This window comes from Pelobates fuscus, chromosome 4 (genome assembly GCF_036172605.1).
Source record: "Pelobates fuscus isolate aPelFus1 chromosome 4, aPelFus1.pri, whole genome shotgun sequence".
In the NCBI taxonomy this organism is placed as follows: Eukaryota; Metazoa; Chordata; class Amphibia; order Anura; family Pelobatidae; genus Pelobates; species Pelobates fuscus.
This window is the reverse complement of record NC_086320.1, coordinates 344,482,764-344,502,247: the sequence shown is the minus strand read 5'-3', so window position 1 is coordinate 344,502,247 and position 19,484 is coordinate 344,482,764. Positions and strand designations below refer to the sequence as shown.

Below are 19,484 nucleotides of genomic sequence, written 5' to 3'. Positions count from 1 at the left end.
CTCCAGGAAGAAAACAAATGGTATGATGTCGCTGATGGTGCCTTCGGTGCGACTGACTAGGTTTGTCACCTCCTCAAAAGGACGCATGAGCCTACAGGCATTGCGCATGAGCGTCCAGTAACGTGGCAAAAAAGTTCCCAGCTCCGCAGAGGCTGTCCTAGCACACCGGTCATACAAATACTCGTTAATGGCTTTTTCTTGTTGGAGCAGGCGGTCAAACATTAGGAGTGTTGAATTCCAACATGTCGGGCTGTCGCAAATCAAGCGCCTCACTGGCATGTTGTTTCGCCGCTGGATATCGGAAAAGTGCGCCATGGCCGTGTAGGAACGCCTGAAATGGCCACACACCTTCCTGGCCTGCTTAAGGACGTACTGTAAGCCTGGGTACTAATGCACAAAGCGTTGTACGATCAGATTACACACATGTGCCATGCACGGCACATGTGTCAACTTGCCCAAATGCAATGCCGCCAACAAATTTCTTCCGTTGTCACAAACCACTTTGCCGATCTCCAGTTGGTGCAGAGTCAGCCACTGATCCACATGTGTGTTCAGGGCGGAGAGGAGTGCTGGTCCGGTGTGACTATCTGCTTTCAGGCAAGTCAACCCCAAGACGGCGTGACACTGCCGTATCCAGGATGTGGAACAGTACCTGGGGAGCTGGGGGGGTGCCGTTGACGTGGAGCAAGACGCAGCAGCAGAAGAGGACTCAGCCGAGGAGGTTATGGAAGAGGATGGAGTAGGAGGAGTAGAGGAGGTGGCAGCAGGCCTGCCGGCAAGTCATAGCGGTGTCACCAACTCCTCTGCAGAGCCACGCATTCCATGCTTGGCAGCCGTCAGCAGATTTACCCAATGAGCAGTGTAGGTGATATACCTGCCCTGACCATGCTTTGCAGACCAGGTATCAGTGGTCAGATGGACCCTTGCCCCAACACTGTGTGCCAGACATGCCATTACTTCCTTTTGCACAATCAATTACAGGTTGGGGATTGCCTTTTGTGCAAAGACATTTCGGCCGGGTACCTTCCACTGCGGTGTCCCAATAGCTACAAATTTTTTGAACGCCTCAGACTCCACCAGCTTGTATGGTAAAAGCTGGCGGGCTAAGAGTTCAGTCAAGCCAGCTGTCAGATGCTGGGCAAGGGGGTGACTTTGTGACATTGGCTTCTTACGCTCAAACATGTCCTTGACAGACACCTGACTGTGGGCAGATGAGCAGGAACTGCTCAAGGCGAGAGACAGAGGGGCGAATGGTTGAGAGGGGGCAAGGAGGACAGCAGTGGTTAACGTGGCTGAAGATGCTGGACCAGGAGGAGAATTTGCGGCTTTGAGTTTGTGTGCTGCTTGTACTCATGTGTTGATCCCATAGGCGTTTGTGATGTGCGATCATGTGCCTTCGCAAAGCAGTTGTACCTAGGTGGGTGTTGGACTTCCCACGACTCAGTTTCTTTTGGCACAGGTTGCAAATGGCATCGCTGTTGTCAGAGGCAGACACACAAAAAAAATGCCACACTGCTGAGCTCTGCAATGACGGCATTCTGGTGGTGGCAACAGCATGCGTTGATTGGCGTGCTGTCTGGCTGACCCCGGGTGCCGATGCATGCTGTCTGACTGTGCCACTAGCTACTTGCGACGACCTCCCCCTGCTTCCAACTCGTCTCCTCCTCCTCCTCTCTGTCTCCCTATCTGAACTTTCCCCCTGTTCTTCTTCTCTTCTTGCGGGCACCCACGTGACATCCACGGACGCATCGTCATCATCAACCGCTTCACTTGTATCTGACAACTCAGCAAAGGAAGCAGCAGTGGGTACAACATCATCATCATCACACTGTACGTGTGTAATGCTGCCTGACTGAGACATATCCCTGTTATCTACATCCTCTGGCAATAATGGTTGCACATCACTCATTTCTTCCAACTGATGTGTAAATAACTCCTCTGACATACCAAGTGAAGCGGCTGTGGTGCTAGTGTTGGTGGTGGCGGCAGGCGGGCTAGTGGTAACTTGAGAGGTGCCCGAAGCTAAGCTGGAGGAGGATGGTGCATCGAGGTTCCGAGCGGAAGCTGTAGAAGATTGGGTGTCCTGTGTTAGCCAGTGAACTATGTCCTCAGATCTTTTCAAGTTCAGGGTACGTGGCCTCTGAACACTGGGCATTATTCTAGGGCCAAAGGGAATCACAGCACCACGACCACGACGGCCCCTGCGGGGTGGCCTGCCTCTGCCTGTCATTTTTTTTTCGATTAGTGGTACTATGCGTGCAAGCTACTCTGACAACAGATATGAGTGGCACTGGTGTGACACTGTGCCCTGGCAGGCCCTGAAATGCACACTCGTGAAGGAAACTGACTGCTATTATATTACAGTCCAAAAAGTTTACTTTTTTAAATGCAAGCTATTGGGACACCAGATATGAGTGAGTGGTGGCACTGGGCAGGCCCTGAAACGCACACTCGTGAAGGAAACTGACTGCTATTATATTACAGTCCAAAAAGTTTTGTTTTTTTTAAATGCAAGCTATTGTGACACCAGTGACTGAGTGCTGGCACTGGGCAAGTGGGCACAGTATACGCTGTGAGCCTGACACACATGCTGGCAGACAACTAACTGCTATTCAATCTATTACAGTCAAATTTTTTTTTTTTTAAATGTACACTACTGTTAAACCAGATATGAGTTGCACTGGTGTGACACTGTGCCCTGGCAGGCCCTGAAACGCACACTCGTGAAGGAAACTGACTGCTATTATATTACAGTCCAAAAAGTTTTTTGTTTTTTTTAAATGCAAGCTATTGTGACATCAGATATGAGTGAGTGGTGGCACTGGGCAGGCCCTGAAACGCACACTAGTGAAGGAAACTGACTGCTATTATATTACAGTCAAAAAAAGTTTAGTTTTTTTTAAATGCAAGCTATTGGTACACCAGTGAGTGAGTGGTGGCACTGGGCAAGTGCTCACAGTATATGTTGTGACCCTGACACACAGGCTGGCAGGCAGGCAACTGCGATTACATTACACAGAAAAAAAAAATAAGCAGACAGATGTTCTAGCCCTAAAAAGGGCTTTTTGGGGTGCTGTCCTTAAAGCAGAGATCAGATGAGTCCTTCAGGACTGTAGTGGACACTGAATACACTAGCCTAGCTATCAATTTCCCTTTCAAATCAGCAGCAGTTACACTGTCCCTACTCTCACTAAGAATGCAGCTTCACAATGAATGTAAAATGGATGCTGTCCAGGAGGTGGGAGGATCTGGGAGGGAGGGTCTGCTGCTGATTGGCTGGAATGTGTCTGCTGACTGTGAGGTACAGGGTCAAAGTTTACTCAATAATGACGAATAGGGGGCGGACCGAACAGCGCATGTGTTCGCCATCTGTGGCGAACGCGAACAAGCGATGTTCGCCAGGAACTATTCGCCAGTGAACAGTTTGGGACATCACTAGATACAATCACTTCACTCAATCTGATGCTCAGGGAATCGCTACTTTGCATATACTCTGTTACTCTTTTTACTAATTTGACTATAAGTGTTGAAAGGATACCCAATACTAGGAGTATGCTTATGCAAAACTGGACAAACTGCATACACATATCCTATGATCTGGTACCCATGAATTGGAGTGTATTTTGTAAATATCCATAGTTTCTCCCTTCTTTCTTTTCTCTATTTTCCTATTCTTTTTTCATTTTTTTAGTTATATATTTTTGCATATGTTTTAGTAGAATTTTGATTGATGTTATGTTTTATTAATCAAATGAAAGTGTATGTTTCAACCTCACCATCACTGGTTTGTCTTAAAATGTATTTATTTTATGGATATAGAAAACTACTTTGTCAAGCTTGATCTAGGCTTTTCCTTGAGAAACAACAAAATAGTTAATTAAGCTGCCAGATCACATTTAGGATAAAGTAATTAGTTCTTTAATTACTATGCATTCCATTTTGACATTGCTACTATTGAGTAGCTCTGTAATGCTGTGCAATTCTTTAACTATATGTGTAAAAATATTTAATGTCCATGTTATATTTTTGCTAGGTGGATGGATAATACCCCTTTAGATTATGTGGCCTGGGCAAGCCATGAACCCAACTTTGCAAATAACGATGAAAACTGTGTTGCCATTTATAGAAATATGGGTATGTACAAAATGTTGTTGTATTAATAGCTTTGAATTTGAAAACAGAATTGAACAAAAATTTTAGATTTTGCCAAGTGGCACGTAGAAAACTCAAGCAACCGAGAGCAACAAAATGTAAAACAATATACATATATAAACGATAAGGTGCACAATTTAAAATCATTGCCTAATAAAATATTCTAATGGTGGAATGAGCCTTGTGAATCTTCTAGTTAAAATACTGCCATAGACATTAAAATGGTACATCACACTCTGTGTGGACAATGTGAATTGCATGATTACATCTATATTTTATTAGTACAGAATTATAATCCACTTAAAACAGTAGAAAACCGTAGAAAAAAAAACGTAGAAAACAGTGTTTTCACCTCTAGTAAAAGTAATTTGTTTGTTTTCTTGCAGGAAATTGGAATGATATAAACTGTGGTTATCCATTGCCATTCATATGTGAAAGAAAAAATAGCTCTATAAATGTAACGGTTGCACCAACCTTACCATCACCGGAGGGGGGATGCGCATCAGACTGGATTTCATTTAGGAAAAAGGTAGATTAGCATGTCATCTAACTACAGTATCTGTATCTCTGGGTTGCATATTCAACTTCGAAACGGGATGTTTTTCATGACTATTCTTAAAGAAGATAAAATCTTGCATTGTCCACAGGGGTCAGGGGGAGGAATGAGACAAATGAAAATGTAACCATCTTTAATCAACCTTTAAATCTCCCTCATTTCCTGGGTAACTCACTTGAAAACTAAGGCTCAGCCAATCCACAACCAGAATGCTGTAAAAAAAGAAAAGAAAGACCGCTAAATACCGTATATACTCGAGTATAAGCCGACCCGAATATAAGCCGAGGCCCCTAATTTTATCCAAAAAAACTGGGAAAACGTATTGACTCGAGTATAAGACTAGGGTGGGAAATGCAGCAGCTACTGGTAAATTTCTAAATAAAATTAGATCCTAAAAAAAATATATTAATTGAATATTTATTTACAGTGTGTGTATAATGAATGCAGTGTGTGCGTATGTGTGTGTGTATGAGTGCAGCGTGTGTGTATGAGTGCAGTGTGTGTATGAGTGCAGTGTGTGTGTGTATGAGTGCAGTGTGTGTGTGCATGAGTGCAGTGTGTGTGTGCATGAATGCAGTGTGTGTGTATGAATGCAGTGTGTGAATGCAGTGTGTGCAGGGCCGGTGCAAGGATATTTGCCGCCGTAGGCAAAACATTTTTTGCCGCCCCCTCCCCCCCCCATATGTCCTGACTTCCCCTCCTCCTCCCTCAGTGGTCCTTATCCCACCCCCTCCCTCTCATAGTGGTCCTTATCCCCCTTCTCCCTCCCATAGTGTTCCTTATCCCCCCCCATCCCTCCCATAGTGTTCCTTATCCCCCCCCATCCCTCCCATAGTGGTCCTTATCCCCCCTCCCTCCCATAGTGGTCCTTATACCCCCCCTCCCTCCCATAGTGGTCCTTATACCCCCCCCCCCCTCCCATAGTGGTCCTTATACCCCTTTTTTTGTTATTATTAATTTTTGTATTATTATTATTATTTTTATATTATTATTTCTTATTTTATTAATATATTTTTTTTTCGTCCCCCCTCCCTGCTTGATATATGGCAGGGAGGGGGGCTCTCCTTCCCTGGTGGTCCAGTGGCAGTTCAGTGGGGGGGAGAGGGGGGCTGGCAGAGCTGTACTTACCTGTTCTGCAGCTCCTGTCAGCTCTCTCCTCCTCCGCGCCGTCCGTGCAGCTCCCTCTGTCAGCTCCCAGTGTAAGTCTCGCGAGAGCCGCGGCTCTCGCGAGATTTACACTGGGAGCTGACCGAGGTGCTGACCGGACGGCGCGGAGGAGGAGAGAGCTGACAGGAGCTGCAGAACAGGTAAGTACAGCTCTGCCAGCCCCCCTCTCCCCCAGTCTGTATTATGGCAATGTAAATTGCCATAATACAGACCTTGACTCGAGTATAAGCCGAGTTGGGGTTTTTCAGCCCAAAAAATGGGCTGAAAAACTCGGCTTATACTCGAGTATATACGGTAATTTAAAAAAAAAGTAACCTTGTCTCGTCAGATGTATCTTAAATTTCACAGTCCTAGAAACAAGTATATTTAGGAAAGAAGTATACTTGGGAATAATCAAAATTAAAAACCTATTGCAAATGGAGAAAAACAATCAACTTTTAATGTTGAAGAGCAATCCCGTACTCATGAGGGGGTGTCTACCTTGTGGTTTCTACTAAGTATGGACCTGGGATACATTATCCTCTGATCCATTTAAATGCCACCATCCCTCCTTTAACCTAACTGTCAGTGGAATGCCCACTACCTCTGGCAAAAGAGTGCACATAACTCATTATTACCATTCTACAGAGATGCTTCATCTATGTACTGAAACTGTAAAACCTTTATCACTTTGATGAATTAGGATAGTTTTCCAATATATCACAAGCCATGTTGTTTAGAGAATTCAGAGCTTCTCATTTCCAATGCAGACTATTTAACTTTCCATTATTTTAGTGTTACAAAATGTTTGGCAATGAAGAAAGTGAACGGAAAGACTGGCACGAAGCACGCACAGCATGTATGGGGTTGGAGGGCAACCTGGTTACAATAAATGATGACCTCTTACAAGGTAAGGGATGTCCGCTTCCGCTGCTCAGTATGCAATCTATTTTATGAGGATATGACGTGGGAAAAATGATACAGTTTGTGTCATGGAATTAAATAAACGCTGCCTCACAATAAAACAATAATAAAACTAGATAGACAGAAAATATAAACCTCACAATTCAAGAGTTTCTTTCGGATGTCTGGTATCTGTTATGGATCCTCTAAAATGTTGTTGTTTTTTTTTTTTTAAAGATTTCCAAATTTCACACTCAATATAAGGAGTAAATACTGATTACGTTTATTAGCATATCAATGGCTTTTAGCCTCAGAAGTGGGACTTTTTCCCCTTTGAAATCAGTAAATGGATGGCACGGCACGTGGAATGGCGTATGGATAAGAAAGGGCACACCAACAGTTTAAAGAGTATTTATTAATTAAAAACACTACAAATTCTCACTTTTATAAAACGGCATACTAGGCCCACAATCAGAGCCGTTTTATTAAAATCAGCCCATATTCATTGCAATGGGTACAACGTATTCATCTGGTCCCAAGGACGTGTTCACAATAAATGGTTTAAAATTGCAGCATTGCTTTTACCAATGCAAAGGAGACCCATCAGACTCTAGGTAGAGCCTACCAAAGGTGATTACTATTGATGTAATGTTACAATTAAAGAATTGATCACTGAGCTAATTTTACAACTGTACAGTGAGTCGTCAAGCCATTGCCGGGCCAACATTACAGGATAAAAATTTCCATATTGTATGTACAAGGTACATACAATATGGAAATTTAAATTAAAAACTATAGAATTCCTCTGTACAGCTTATAGTTTTAAAAGTCTAAATTCATGATACAAGGATACTATAGAAGATATTGAGAAAATATTTTTTTCTGTATTCTAGCTGTTCTCACTTACAATTCCAAATCAGCAGTCGTTGATCTTTGGATCGGACTTAATGATGTTAATTCTGAGCACAAATTTGTCTGGACCGATCAAACTGGAGTCTACTACACGAATTGGGCTAAAGGTCATCCATCAGGAAGCCTTTCATATGCTCACAATGATGATGTAAGTCTATACAATTGCATGTTGTATGTTTCTATATTAATGAAGCAGACCCGGATTTCTTCTGTGTATAATAACTCATTTATTGAACTAATTTACAAAAGACAAACATTCAGAGGCATCTCCTCCATGCATCAGTCATCAAACATTCATATCCCCTGGAAGTTGTTGGACTACAACTCACATTTTTCTCTAAAGGGGCTGTAGCATAACTCCCATTACTGGATGAGGAATGGTGAAGGGGTGAAAAAGGAGGGTGTAGGGATGTAATGAGGTTTTGCCCAGTGATGTATTAAATTATACAGTTAGCCAATACATATACAACTAGCAACACAATCATTCATAGACAGACACACACATAGTTACATGCTTACATAGACACACACTATAACATACATTAATTGACACAGTTACATATTTACATTGACACACAGTCACATACATACATAGGCACACATACAGTCACATAGTTACATAAACACATTCAGTCACATACATACATGGATACACGAATAGGTATATACTTACACAGTTACATGCATCTATCAATTTCAGCCTTTATCACGTCAGTTTTTGCTGTTCATCCAAAAGAAGGCAAAGATAAACCAGTTTGAAGTGCTTTCCAATTTTGCAACAAATTTAGAATAAAATCCTTCATATTACCCTACAAATTACAAATTATATTCCTAAATGCTATGTTGTTATCAGGCTTCATCCAGTTTCTGTTTAAACATCTGTACAGATTCTGATAAAACCACATCTTCAGGCTGGAGAATGTAACATCCTTACTGAAAAAAAAAAATATTTCCTTTGCCTTAGACTAAATCTCCTTTCTTCAAGTCTAAATGTGTGACCACATGTTCTATGTATAGTTTTGTTTATGAATAGATTTCCAGACAATGGTTTATATTGGTCCCAAATATATTTGTATTATGCTATCATATCCTATCTGAGGCACAATTTTTCTAAACTAAAACAGATTTCAATTTGTTAACCTATCTTCATAACTAAAATGTTCAATTCCTTTTATCAATTTTATAGCCCGCCTCTGCACTTGTTCTATTGCCATAATATCCTTCTTTAGAGCAGATGTCCAAAATTCTACAGCATATTCAACGTGTGGTCTTACCATTAATATGTAGAGACAAAATTAGCATTTATGCTCCTTTTTTGGACAGACTAGATGGGCCGAATGGTTCTTATCTGCTGTCACATTCTATGTTTTCACACATGACAATACATTACTGGCCTCACCAATTGCTGATTGTCATTGAACATTGTTGCTTAGTTTGTTATTTATAACAATTCACAAATCCTTCTTGTGCGTGGTTATCCCTAGTTCACTACCGTTTAGGGTGTAAGTTGCTTGTGCATTCTTTACACATTCTTTATTATTTTACATGCATAACATAGGCACATTTATACAGTAACATAGATATACACACAGTTAAACACATACAAAGACCATAAAACAAGGACTCACCAAGAAAGTATAAACATTTTTTACTGAAAATGTACTGGACACAATGCATGACATCCATTCATGTCAGTTAAAAACACAGTTCCAGAATGTTGGGACAAAAAGTCCCAAATTGGGATTGTATTCACCAAGATCTTGTATCCAGGACAGTTGGGAGACATGCTATAGCTATCTGACACCCAAAATACATTCCATATTAATCAAAAAACTAAAATGCTGTTTCATTAACATTTTCTTCAATAAATATTGAACTTTTTACATAGTTAACAGATATCATTGACCAGTATTGCCAGTTTTATTAACTTTTTTTCTAAATAACTATTTTCTTGTAATCAAAATTTCAGGACTTTGAACACTTTCATTCTCTTCACGATTGGGATTGGGAAATATCATCACAGAACGTAATGATTATCCACCACTGGTGCTTACTAGGGCCTCTTCCAAGAAAACTTGGAAAAACAAAAGAAAATATCAGAATTGCACAAAACAAAAAATGAATCAAATTATAATCAATTGGCTAAACCCCTAAAAAACAAAAACAATTAAACAAATATAAAAGCTAATATATACCATAGATCACTTATCTATAGTGCTTTACAAATTAATCAAAAAGAACATAGGTGGGTATACAGACACACACAGATACAAAAGGAGAAGAGAACCCTACGGACCTCAACACCCTACTAGATACTACTGTGAGCTTACAATCACATATTGCAAATAATAAAAACAAAAAACAAAACAAAACACAAACTACTATAGTTTTACAATATACCTGGATCTCCACTTTATTCTGTTATTGTTGCCTAATTTAAACATGGTTAAGCTGCAGTTATGCATATATAGTGGAATCTAAAACTGAGGATTGTATTCCTCTTTACTGCATATAACTCCATAACAGACATACTCAATGTGAGATTTGAGTCTTTGCAGAGGCAGCAGTAACAATGTATAGTGGTTATGGTGCAAATAAGCTATTGGTCCTTTTCCAATTTTGTTTTGTTTTTGCTTAGTCAGACCATCAATATCAATATAAATTACACTTGTACATTTGGATTCAGCCAAATTTGGCTGAATTAAGTTGTTATGGTGCCAGAAGGGTCAGTGGCACCGGCTTCGTTTAAAAATGCAGCACCGTTTAACTCTGCCCCTGCCCCACCGCTTCTCTCTGATTCTTGAAACAGGAAGCTCTGGACAGGGTTGCTGCTGATAGCGTGAGAGACTCAGTGTAGCTCCCCATTCCCAAATGGCTTGAGAAATGTACATATTTTTCTCCAGCTGTTTTTATGAATGAAGAGGTACTGATTGGATTTAAACGTCATCTCACGCCATGAGCCAATCAGTGTTATACCTGTCTGAAGCTTCTTGTTCCTGAATTGGAGAGAAGAGGAAGGGCAAAGGCAGATCTAAACAGTACTGGAGTCGAGATTTTGTGGTTAAAATGTTAGTGAATGTTTAACTCCAAAAAGATAAGCTGGCGCCAGGGATCTCCTGGCACCATACAAGATGTTATGTTGTCTGGAGTGACCCTTTAATTCTAATTCATTCCTGACTAAGGGATATTCAATGAACAGTGAATTCTAAACAGACTTTTAGAATTTAGCACAAAATTTTCTGATTTGGAAACAAATCTACAACTTTATTTCTTTATTTTTCCAACTGGCTCTTTTTGACTAATTTCTGAAATATGGTTTTCATTTCACTACAAGTTACATTGTTAAGAATTCAAAGTGATTCCAAATTTGAGGCCAAAGTAGCCAAACTAAAAGCATAGCTGACTTTGAAATTTACTTTGAATTCTGATTTTATTGAATAATCTTACTGTTCATTGAATAAACCCCTTGGTTAAGAACCCCACTTTATTTCATGTGACAAGTATCCTGGCCTATTATATTTATACATGCAACACATATAATGATTATTATCAGGGCCATCTTTAATATTGATTGAACCCTGGCCAAGCATTTGCTTTGGTCCCCTGGACTCAGCTCTCTGGAATTCAACCACCCCAACGCAGTGTCAGAACTAAAGTAGAAAGAGCCCTGGTGCAAGAATTTTATTTGGCCCCCAATTGCAAGGTTGGACAAAAGGTAGAACCCTATCTGGTGTGCAACTCCTACAATGCTTTGTGTAGCGTTACTTACCTTGCCCGGGGGCCGGCCGAGGTCCTCTGTTCCCGGCGCGCTCAGAGCGCCGATGACGGCAGGCGCTGACCGTGGAATGCGGTCACGTGTCCCGCCTAGCTCTGAGAGCGCGCCGCACGTCACGAGCACGCTCTTAAAGGGGAAGTGGGAGCCGAAAATCAAAACGGTCTCCCATTGGCCCCTGTCACCCCACACTCCCCATACTCTCACATATTGGGGGCGTGGATATGACAGGGGCCAATCAAGAATAAGTTGAAGGTATTTAAACTTACCTCTCCCTTTACTCCCTGCCCTATCGTGGTTTCTGTTTCAGTTCCCTTTAGCGCTTGTTGTGTTCAGTTGTGTTCCTTCGTATTGACCTTGGCTTTGTTTCTGACTACGTTATCTCTTTATCCTTATCTGTTCTGTTTGCCGGCTTGCTGTTTACTGTGTACCAGCTACACAGTAATAGTTTACGCTGTCTCTCTGTGCCCTTGACCTCGGATCGTTCCTGACTCTGTCTCCTCTCATATACGTCGAATCCGGCCATTCTAAGGTCCGGTAGACGGATCTCTCCTCTGTGTTGCCTTTTGTTGAGTTGAATCCTGCGAGTTGGGGTATATTTTCGTTACACTTTGATAGCTGGGGCTCTACCAATTTCCTGGTATTTAGCCCTCAGCCGTTTGTGTGTGTGTGTGTGTGTGTGTGTGTTTGAATGTAAGCATGTTTTTGCATGGAGTATGTTTGTGTGAATGTGTTTGTATGTGGTGTTGGAGCTTGAATGCATGGATCACCGAGTGGTACTCCTTAGAGTGCGAGGCCACGCTGCAAAAAAAATATTGTTGAGGGTGGCGGGGCCCATGGGGCAACTGCCTTGGGCCCCCCAGGAATAACTGGGCCCGGGGCAGCTGCCCCGTTTGTCCTGCGTTAAAGACGGCCCTGATTATGATCTCTTGTTGATACAGCAGAATTTTTGATTGTAACATTTGGACTCCTGAAAATATATATACTTAAGTAACATGTAAGCTTTTTATTTTATATTTGTCAGTGTAGTATATCTCATAAAGGTAGTACATTAATAACAGATTCCTTCTTTCCTTACTGCTGTTCTGATATTTTCTTTGGTGTCTTCTTGCTGGTTAAAACTGCCGTATTAAAACTGACAGTCTCTATAGTCTTCCCAGCTTCTGTGCAGGGAGTGAAGCAGGGAAGACCATAGAGACCAACTGTCTGACCTAAGATGCATGTATATGGCTGAGGGATCCTGTCTTATACTAAAGGTAGGGATGAGTTCCTCTCCTTATTTTTACATATACTTCATTTAATTACAAAAAAATATATATTTATTTTCAAAACTTGAAAGGATTATTATAATTAAAAAAATATATATTTTGAGGTGACAATTGTCCATTAAAGGAACACTCTAATATTACAAATACATATATTTATATTTAATGCTAGAGTTGTTCTTGGGGCCTTACCAGTAATCACAAGGCAGCTTCTCCTCCTATAGTGAAATGATCCATTCAGATGATCTCTAGTCCAATCCAGAGTTGTGGCATCTGTTCTCGGCATTATATAAACATTGCAAAAATATTTTACATTGCCACACAAAAGGGATAAGGTCTAGGCAACAAAACCATTCCGTTAAATTTAAGGGGTGTTAGTGCTTAGAAATTTGTCCCTTTAATCTGGCTCGGCTCTGCCATTTGTCCAGGTAATGAACTGCTGCAAGAGGGTGTTTTTAACAAACTCATTCAAATAAAAGTCTTATTTTTATTAACATTATATTAAAATGCACATTCTGTCCCAAGGGAGCAGAAACAATGTAGTAGATATATACATGAACATACAGAACACATGCAGAGGCACTCACAAAGGCACACACTCACAGACAGACACAGAGGCTCACACAGAAAGAAAGACATGAAAGGATGTACACATAGAACACACACAGAGGCACCCATATAAGACACAGAGAGACAGAACTATGCACAGAGGCAAATGGACACACAAAAAAGATATATACAGACATAAACAAACACACACACACACCTAGTATTATACATACTGGTGTTAGAGAAGGAAAGCAGCTGGATGCCCCGTAATTAACACTATTCAATAGCCAAGAGCACCATATGTTTAAGGAAGCAATAGCAGGTAAGTTGGCTTTTTTAAGGCTTGGTAGATGCCAGCAACACTTGTGCGTTGATGCATGTGGGATATAAGTCAGAGGCTGAGAAGAAACCCAGAGATGCTATGTGTTAGTGCATATGCCAGATTGCCTAACCCTCTTCCTCTGCTTTTCTGTTGCTTCGGTATTCATTATGCTAGCCTGCCACGTGCAAACACATCACCAAATCCCACAAAAACACTGTGCTTAATATACCTGATGCCTTTGGCAATGTGCTTTTTTATTATGCTAATTTGAGGACAACTAGCAATAGTGATATAACAATCAGGGTCTATTCACAAATCAGCAAGTTGTGGTCACTTGAGAACCAGATTGTAAAATTTATACTGAAATGCTTGCATACCTCAATGTCTGGGGAAAAAAAGTAACAATATTGTGTAGTGCAAGCGCACTCATAGCTATGGGACAGTGTTCATTTTGGCAGCAAATATCAATTTAGTTATAGTCGACACAACTAAAATCTAATGGGTTTAGTTAAAACCTCTATTGCCTCGTTTCCACTGAGCGGATCGGTTCGGGTCGGTACAGTTTGGAAGGGTTAGAATGGTCCAGCCTATTCAGGTGAGCGTTTCCACTGCAAGTCAGACCTTCAGGGGCCATGCGGGGTTTAGAAAAAATGCCTAGCGTGTCATTTGTCGTAAGCATTGATGTTTTCCTGTCCGCCAATCAATGGATTGTATAGTGTGCTAGTAGCTCCGCCCTAACCGTACCGTACCATTTCCTATGATTTCCTACATCTGAAGGAGGATCCGGAATGGTGCGGTTCAGTTTGGTTGTGTGGGCCACTTTCATAATGGAAACACTCAAAATAGCGTTCCGTACCGAACTGACACGAACTTATCCACTCAGTGGAAACAAGGCATAACTGTCTCTTTTGCCTCTACCCCAGACCCTCTGTGTCGCTTTGTGTCATCCCAGCCCCTCTAGGTGTGTCTCTCCCAAGCCTTGGTCTGTCTTTCTTGCCCCCTCTGTGCAGTGTTAATTTTGGAGGCAAATTTCTATTTAGTTTTAGTCAGTCTTTTTGAACTAAAATGCCATTGTAGTCGGGGACATAAGCCGTATAATAAGATAAGTACATGAGAATATAACAGTCGGTTGTGATGTGCCGGAACCGACGTATGGGGTAGGCCTGTAATAAAAGAGGGCCCACCCATGTATAGTGATAAAGGGGTGAGGTGGGAGGGATGAACCCAGCGATACCAGTACTGATTAGGAGGGGGCCTGAGTTTATATAGCCGGGTAACCCCTCCCACAATTACAGGCTACGCCTATCTATTTGTAGTCGGGGACATAAGCCGTATAATAAGATAAGTACATGAGAATATAACAGTCGGTTGTGATGTGCCGGAACCGACGTATGGGGTAGGCCTGTAATAAAAGAGGGCAAAAAGGTTGGTGTAACCAAATAACGTATTGAACATGAGTTACATTGCTTGACCTTTAAATGCCAATCTTAGATCTTGTTCTGGTTGTGGAATGTAAGTGGCGTATGCAGTAGACTTCCACCGCCCTAGTCTCTTAAATATGAGTCGGGATGTAGTGGCTTGAAGCCGCAGAAGCGGCTCCAATTCTACATGGGTGTCCTGAAAATCCTGTGGGGACAAGACTGAGTCTGATGAACAAAGTTCTGATGTAGTGTATGAATTGTTGTGATTAAGGGGTTACCATGTAATGAAAGTAGTGGAGTATTAGGACCGAGACCTGCCAGGGTAGCAAGATATGTGTCAAATAATGTGACAGGGCACCATTGATTACCGGTGTGATAATAGTAGACTTAGGTAGGAGGACCTAGCTGATAGTTAAGGTGGCAAAAAGGAGATAAATGCTATAATGGAGTCTAGTGAATGCGTGTCGCTTATCTGATAGTCTGTCGTGAATTTGGTATATACGGTGAATGCTCGATTGTATGTACGGGATGTGTTAGTAGAGAGGGCTGCACCAGCTAGGTATCTGCCGTGTGACCGCAGTCTCTCTAGTCCAGGATGAGATCTTGGAAAGAGGGGGTACTGATCGGTCTGGTGTTGGCTGTAGGATGGATCCAGAAGAAGATCATGTTATCCTACGTATTAGTTTCAAAATAGTGAGTGAGGAAGTTCTGCCCTTGTTTATGATGTCACATGCTGCTTCGTTATCGGAGAAGCATTTTTATTGCTTTCCCCTGCCATAGGTGCCCCCATGCTCTGGAGGCTGTAACTATCGTATAGATTGTGAATAGGGCAGATGTAGTGTTGAATGCAGGCAAACCAAGGGTCTCTATTGTCCAGGAATCTCTAAACCAGTCCTTGCCAGAGATGGGTGCAAACCCTGTGTGAGCTGCGGCATCAGTCCATATGACAGGGGAGGAATCGGTTAGGGGGTGTAAGGAACATGGCTTTCCCATTCTAATGAGATAGGAACCGCAGCCACCAGTGTAGATCTGCCAAGGCGTGGGCATCTAGTGATGAGGAGCTGCTGTCGATATTGAGCAGAGGGAGAAGCACAAAAATCCAGAGATGAATGTCCGGCCTTGTGGAATAATTTTCATGGCGAAGTTTAACGTGCCCAGTAAGGATTGTAGGTCTGACCTGGTACACATGTTCCTGGCCAGAAAATATTCCACCAACTCTGATTTGCCGCACCTTCTCCCCTGGTAACTAGCCTGTAAAGTGACATTGTCTAGGTCAGGGGTAGGCAACCCCCGGCTCCACAGACGTTCCGGACCACATCTCCCATAATGCCTCTACAGCCATATTGCTGGCAAAGCATCAAGGGAGATGTAGTCCACAACACCTGCAGAGCCGAAGGTTGCCTACCCCTGGTCCAGGTGAATACCTAGGAAGTCAGGATATGGTAGTCGGGCCTAACGTGTTTTCTTGGGACAGAGGTATCCCCAGTGCTGCAAGTAGGGCCAGGGTTTCCTGGAGACTGACTGGACATGACTGAGGTAGTTCTATGGAAAGGAAATCAACCCAATAATGTAGAACTGAGGGACAAAGAGTGATGATTAGAAGTAGCCAACCTGGTGTGTCGGCGCGTATATCAAACAGTTTCGGACAGCTTTTGGCACCAAAAGTTATCCGAGTCGCAAAATAATATATGTTCTCCCACCCTGTACCATGCATATGTCACAGGGCTAGGTGAATGGGTAGGAGCAAGAAAGCGTTAGATATATACAGATGTGATAATTAATGCTGGGGGTAGCTAAAGAACGTGGAGCGAACAACTCGTATATAAGCCTTTTTTATTGTTGAACTTTCCAGTGGCTATACCTATTGGGTTGGGATGCCAGCTGGGAAACGGAGGATTGGAGAAAGGGCCCCCAGATAAACCCGTTCGTAACTCTTCCATGAGTAACAAAGCTGAGGTGACAGGGTCAGGGAGGGCTGACAGTAGGTTGGGACATACATGAATCCCTGTGTGGAGTGTAACGAGGCTAGTGGGGAAACCGTCGGAGAAGCCTTGGATCAGGAAGACAACTAGGAGATGGGAAAGGTATGCCTGGAGGTAAAATGCCAGGTTGTCGATGTTAACTTTGGTCAGTGATGTTTTGGGTACAGATGATTTGGACACGTAGTTTAGGTGTGTGCCCTGAAACAAATTGAGCAGATGTGTAGCAGTCTGCACGAGCTAAATCCACAACTTCCAGATTTAAAATTGTTGTAGATTTGAGCATCCCCAAGGTATATTATGGGTCTGCCCAACCTGTCTTACAATCCTCTATGTTGTGCCGTGGAGGAACCAAAGGGAGCACCACTAATGGTAGGAAGGCTTGGATCGACTGGGCACAAGTTGGTGGAGTGTGAGAAGGAGGCGCACAAGACACAAGACGGAGGCTGTTGGCTGGTGAAATGACAGCAGAAAAAGTTCTGTGTCCAGCTTACTCCAGTTGGTATGGTGATAAACTGAGTAAGGGATGCCGCTGTCTAGCCAAAAAGATTAGTGATAATCATAAAAGGATAAGCCACCATACTTGTGCCCTAGGTCCACCAACTTGTGCATATATAAATCCAACTGTTCCCTACGGTGCGGGGAAGTGCTACACACTACTTAATGATAACAGCCGAAGGCAAGAACAAACTCGGGTATGGTAAACTTTCAGTTGAGTCTAGGGTCTCTGGCTTTTAGCGCAACCGAAAGAACACCGTAGCAATAGGCCTTGTTCTCTAATACGTCCTGAGAAGCGATAAGCAATGATACTAGGTTTATGTACTTGCCTTCAAAAATATCGTTGCGTATGGTCGGGGTTACAAAGTGTGCAGGCGTGATGATGTAAGTGGGTATGCTTGGCATTGGGTTTATGGGGGTGTCGTTACCGTGGTGAAGGGAAGCCGAAGTGGAGGTTGGTATGGGTGAGGTGACTGACTATGTCTGGGGGATACCAACTTGTCCAGCCTAATGCTGATCGTGTTGATAGAGGCCAGGAGAGGGTAGTGGATGCATGGAATAGCATTCCGGCTGAAGTGGTAGAGGTTAACACAGTAAAGGAGTTTAAGCATGCGTGGGATAGGCATAAGGCTATCTTAACTATAAGATAAGGCCGGGGACTAATGAAAGTATTTAGAAAACTGGGCAGACTAGACTGGTTCTTATCTGCCGTCACATTCTATGTTTCTATGTTACTATGTTTCTATATTAGGTCCTCGATCTCTATCGAACGAATCTATAATTCTTGGAATGCCGGACCACTCCTGGCTGGGGGGTGCATGTGTGGGTAATGAAAATTTTGATATAGTTCGGCCTAGCAGGCTGTAGCTGGAAACGGGACCCCCATGCGACGTTCGGCTGCGCGCTTGGGGATAGTCCATGACCGGGGAGAGTACGGACTGGCTGGTTCCAAGTTCTTGGTAGGGGTGCTTGGGCCGGCCGGGGTGGTAGGCCTAGGTGGGGTTTCGGGTATAGCCAGTACTTCTTTTCGGTTGGGAATTTGAGACGTACTAGATGAAAGCTGAGTAAAGATATGGCTTTAATAATGAGTAAAGGTGCCTGTGTCAACTGGTACTAGCTAGGCCAGAGGCGAAAAATTATCTGTCCTGCAAGGAAGGTGAAGCCCTGCTAGTGCCAAGTGGCGAGAGAGGCTCTATCTATGAGGAGGGCCGAGTGGACGGGGGCCACTTGCATGACGTGGCAGGATTGTTGGCCTCTCGGTGACTGTAACAAGACAATGTAATTGGGTGTGACTGGTGAGGCCCTAACTGGTAACCGACAGCGGTTGTAGTGAGGCTCTAGCTATGCGTTGGACCGAGGGGCGTATACCTCCGATGAGGATGGATGTTGGCCTCACAGGAGTAGTTTAACTTATGATAGGCTAGGGGCAATTCGCTATACATTACCAGTTGACAGCCCTACTTATTTGGGATATAGCGAGTAAGTGTCAAATGATGACGTACCTAATAGTGAAACGTAAGGGTTCACTACGGAGAATAGAGGATACTCGAGAATCTGAAATATTAGAATAGCTGGTTACGCCTGGGTTTGCTTGGTTGGGGTTACCAATATAATTTTATTTTTTTTGTGTGAGTAATCTCACCTGATGGATTGATAACAGTGGTGCTGTCAGGAGTAGTACTATAATGCTAGTACGGGGGGGTTATCTGAGACTAAAGCTAGAGTCATCCTCTATACCCTCTTAGTCTTATATAGCACAGGGGACGAGGTGATTTCTTGACATAGCTGTAATGGACTAGGAGTGGGAGTCCGATGAGTCCCCAAGGTTCTGGGGAAGAGTTGAAAAGGTGTCAGGGTGTCCGGAATGAAATGAGAGCGAGTACAGGAGGCAGTGGTTACTCATATGTTCAGAACATATAAAGGACGGAATAGGCCATACGCTATGGGGTAAGCAGGAGTCTGCTAGAGTAGTTTAGTGGATTGTTTTAGAAATTTGCGAAACCTGAGAG

General features: G+C 42.8%; 1 protein-coding gene across 2 annotated transcripts in view; it reads left to right on the top strand.

Annotated features, from left to right (window-relative positions):
• MRC1 (mannose receptor C-type 1) overlaps positions 1-19,484 on the top strand; it is a 122,714-nt gene that overhangs the window by 86,991 nt on the left and 16,239 nt on the right. Inside the window, exons 19-23 of one of the 2 annotated variants that reach the window (XM_063452501.1) lie at positions 4,034-4,134; positions 4,539-4,681; positions 6,650-6,764; positions 7,651-7,823; positions 9,642-9,695. In XM_063452501.1, the coding sequence (XP_063308571.1) occupies positions 4,034-4,134; positions 4,539-4,681; positions 6,650-6,764; positions 7,651-7,823; positions 9,642-9,695 (586 nt within the window). The remainder of the gene's footprint in view (positions 1-4,033; positions 4,135-4,538; positions 4,682-6,649; positions 6,765-7,650; positions 7,824-9,641; positions 9,696-19,484) is intronic. The other variant, XM_063452502.1, reaches the window with a different exon arrangement.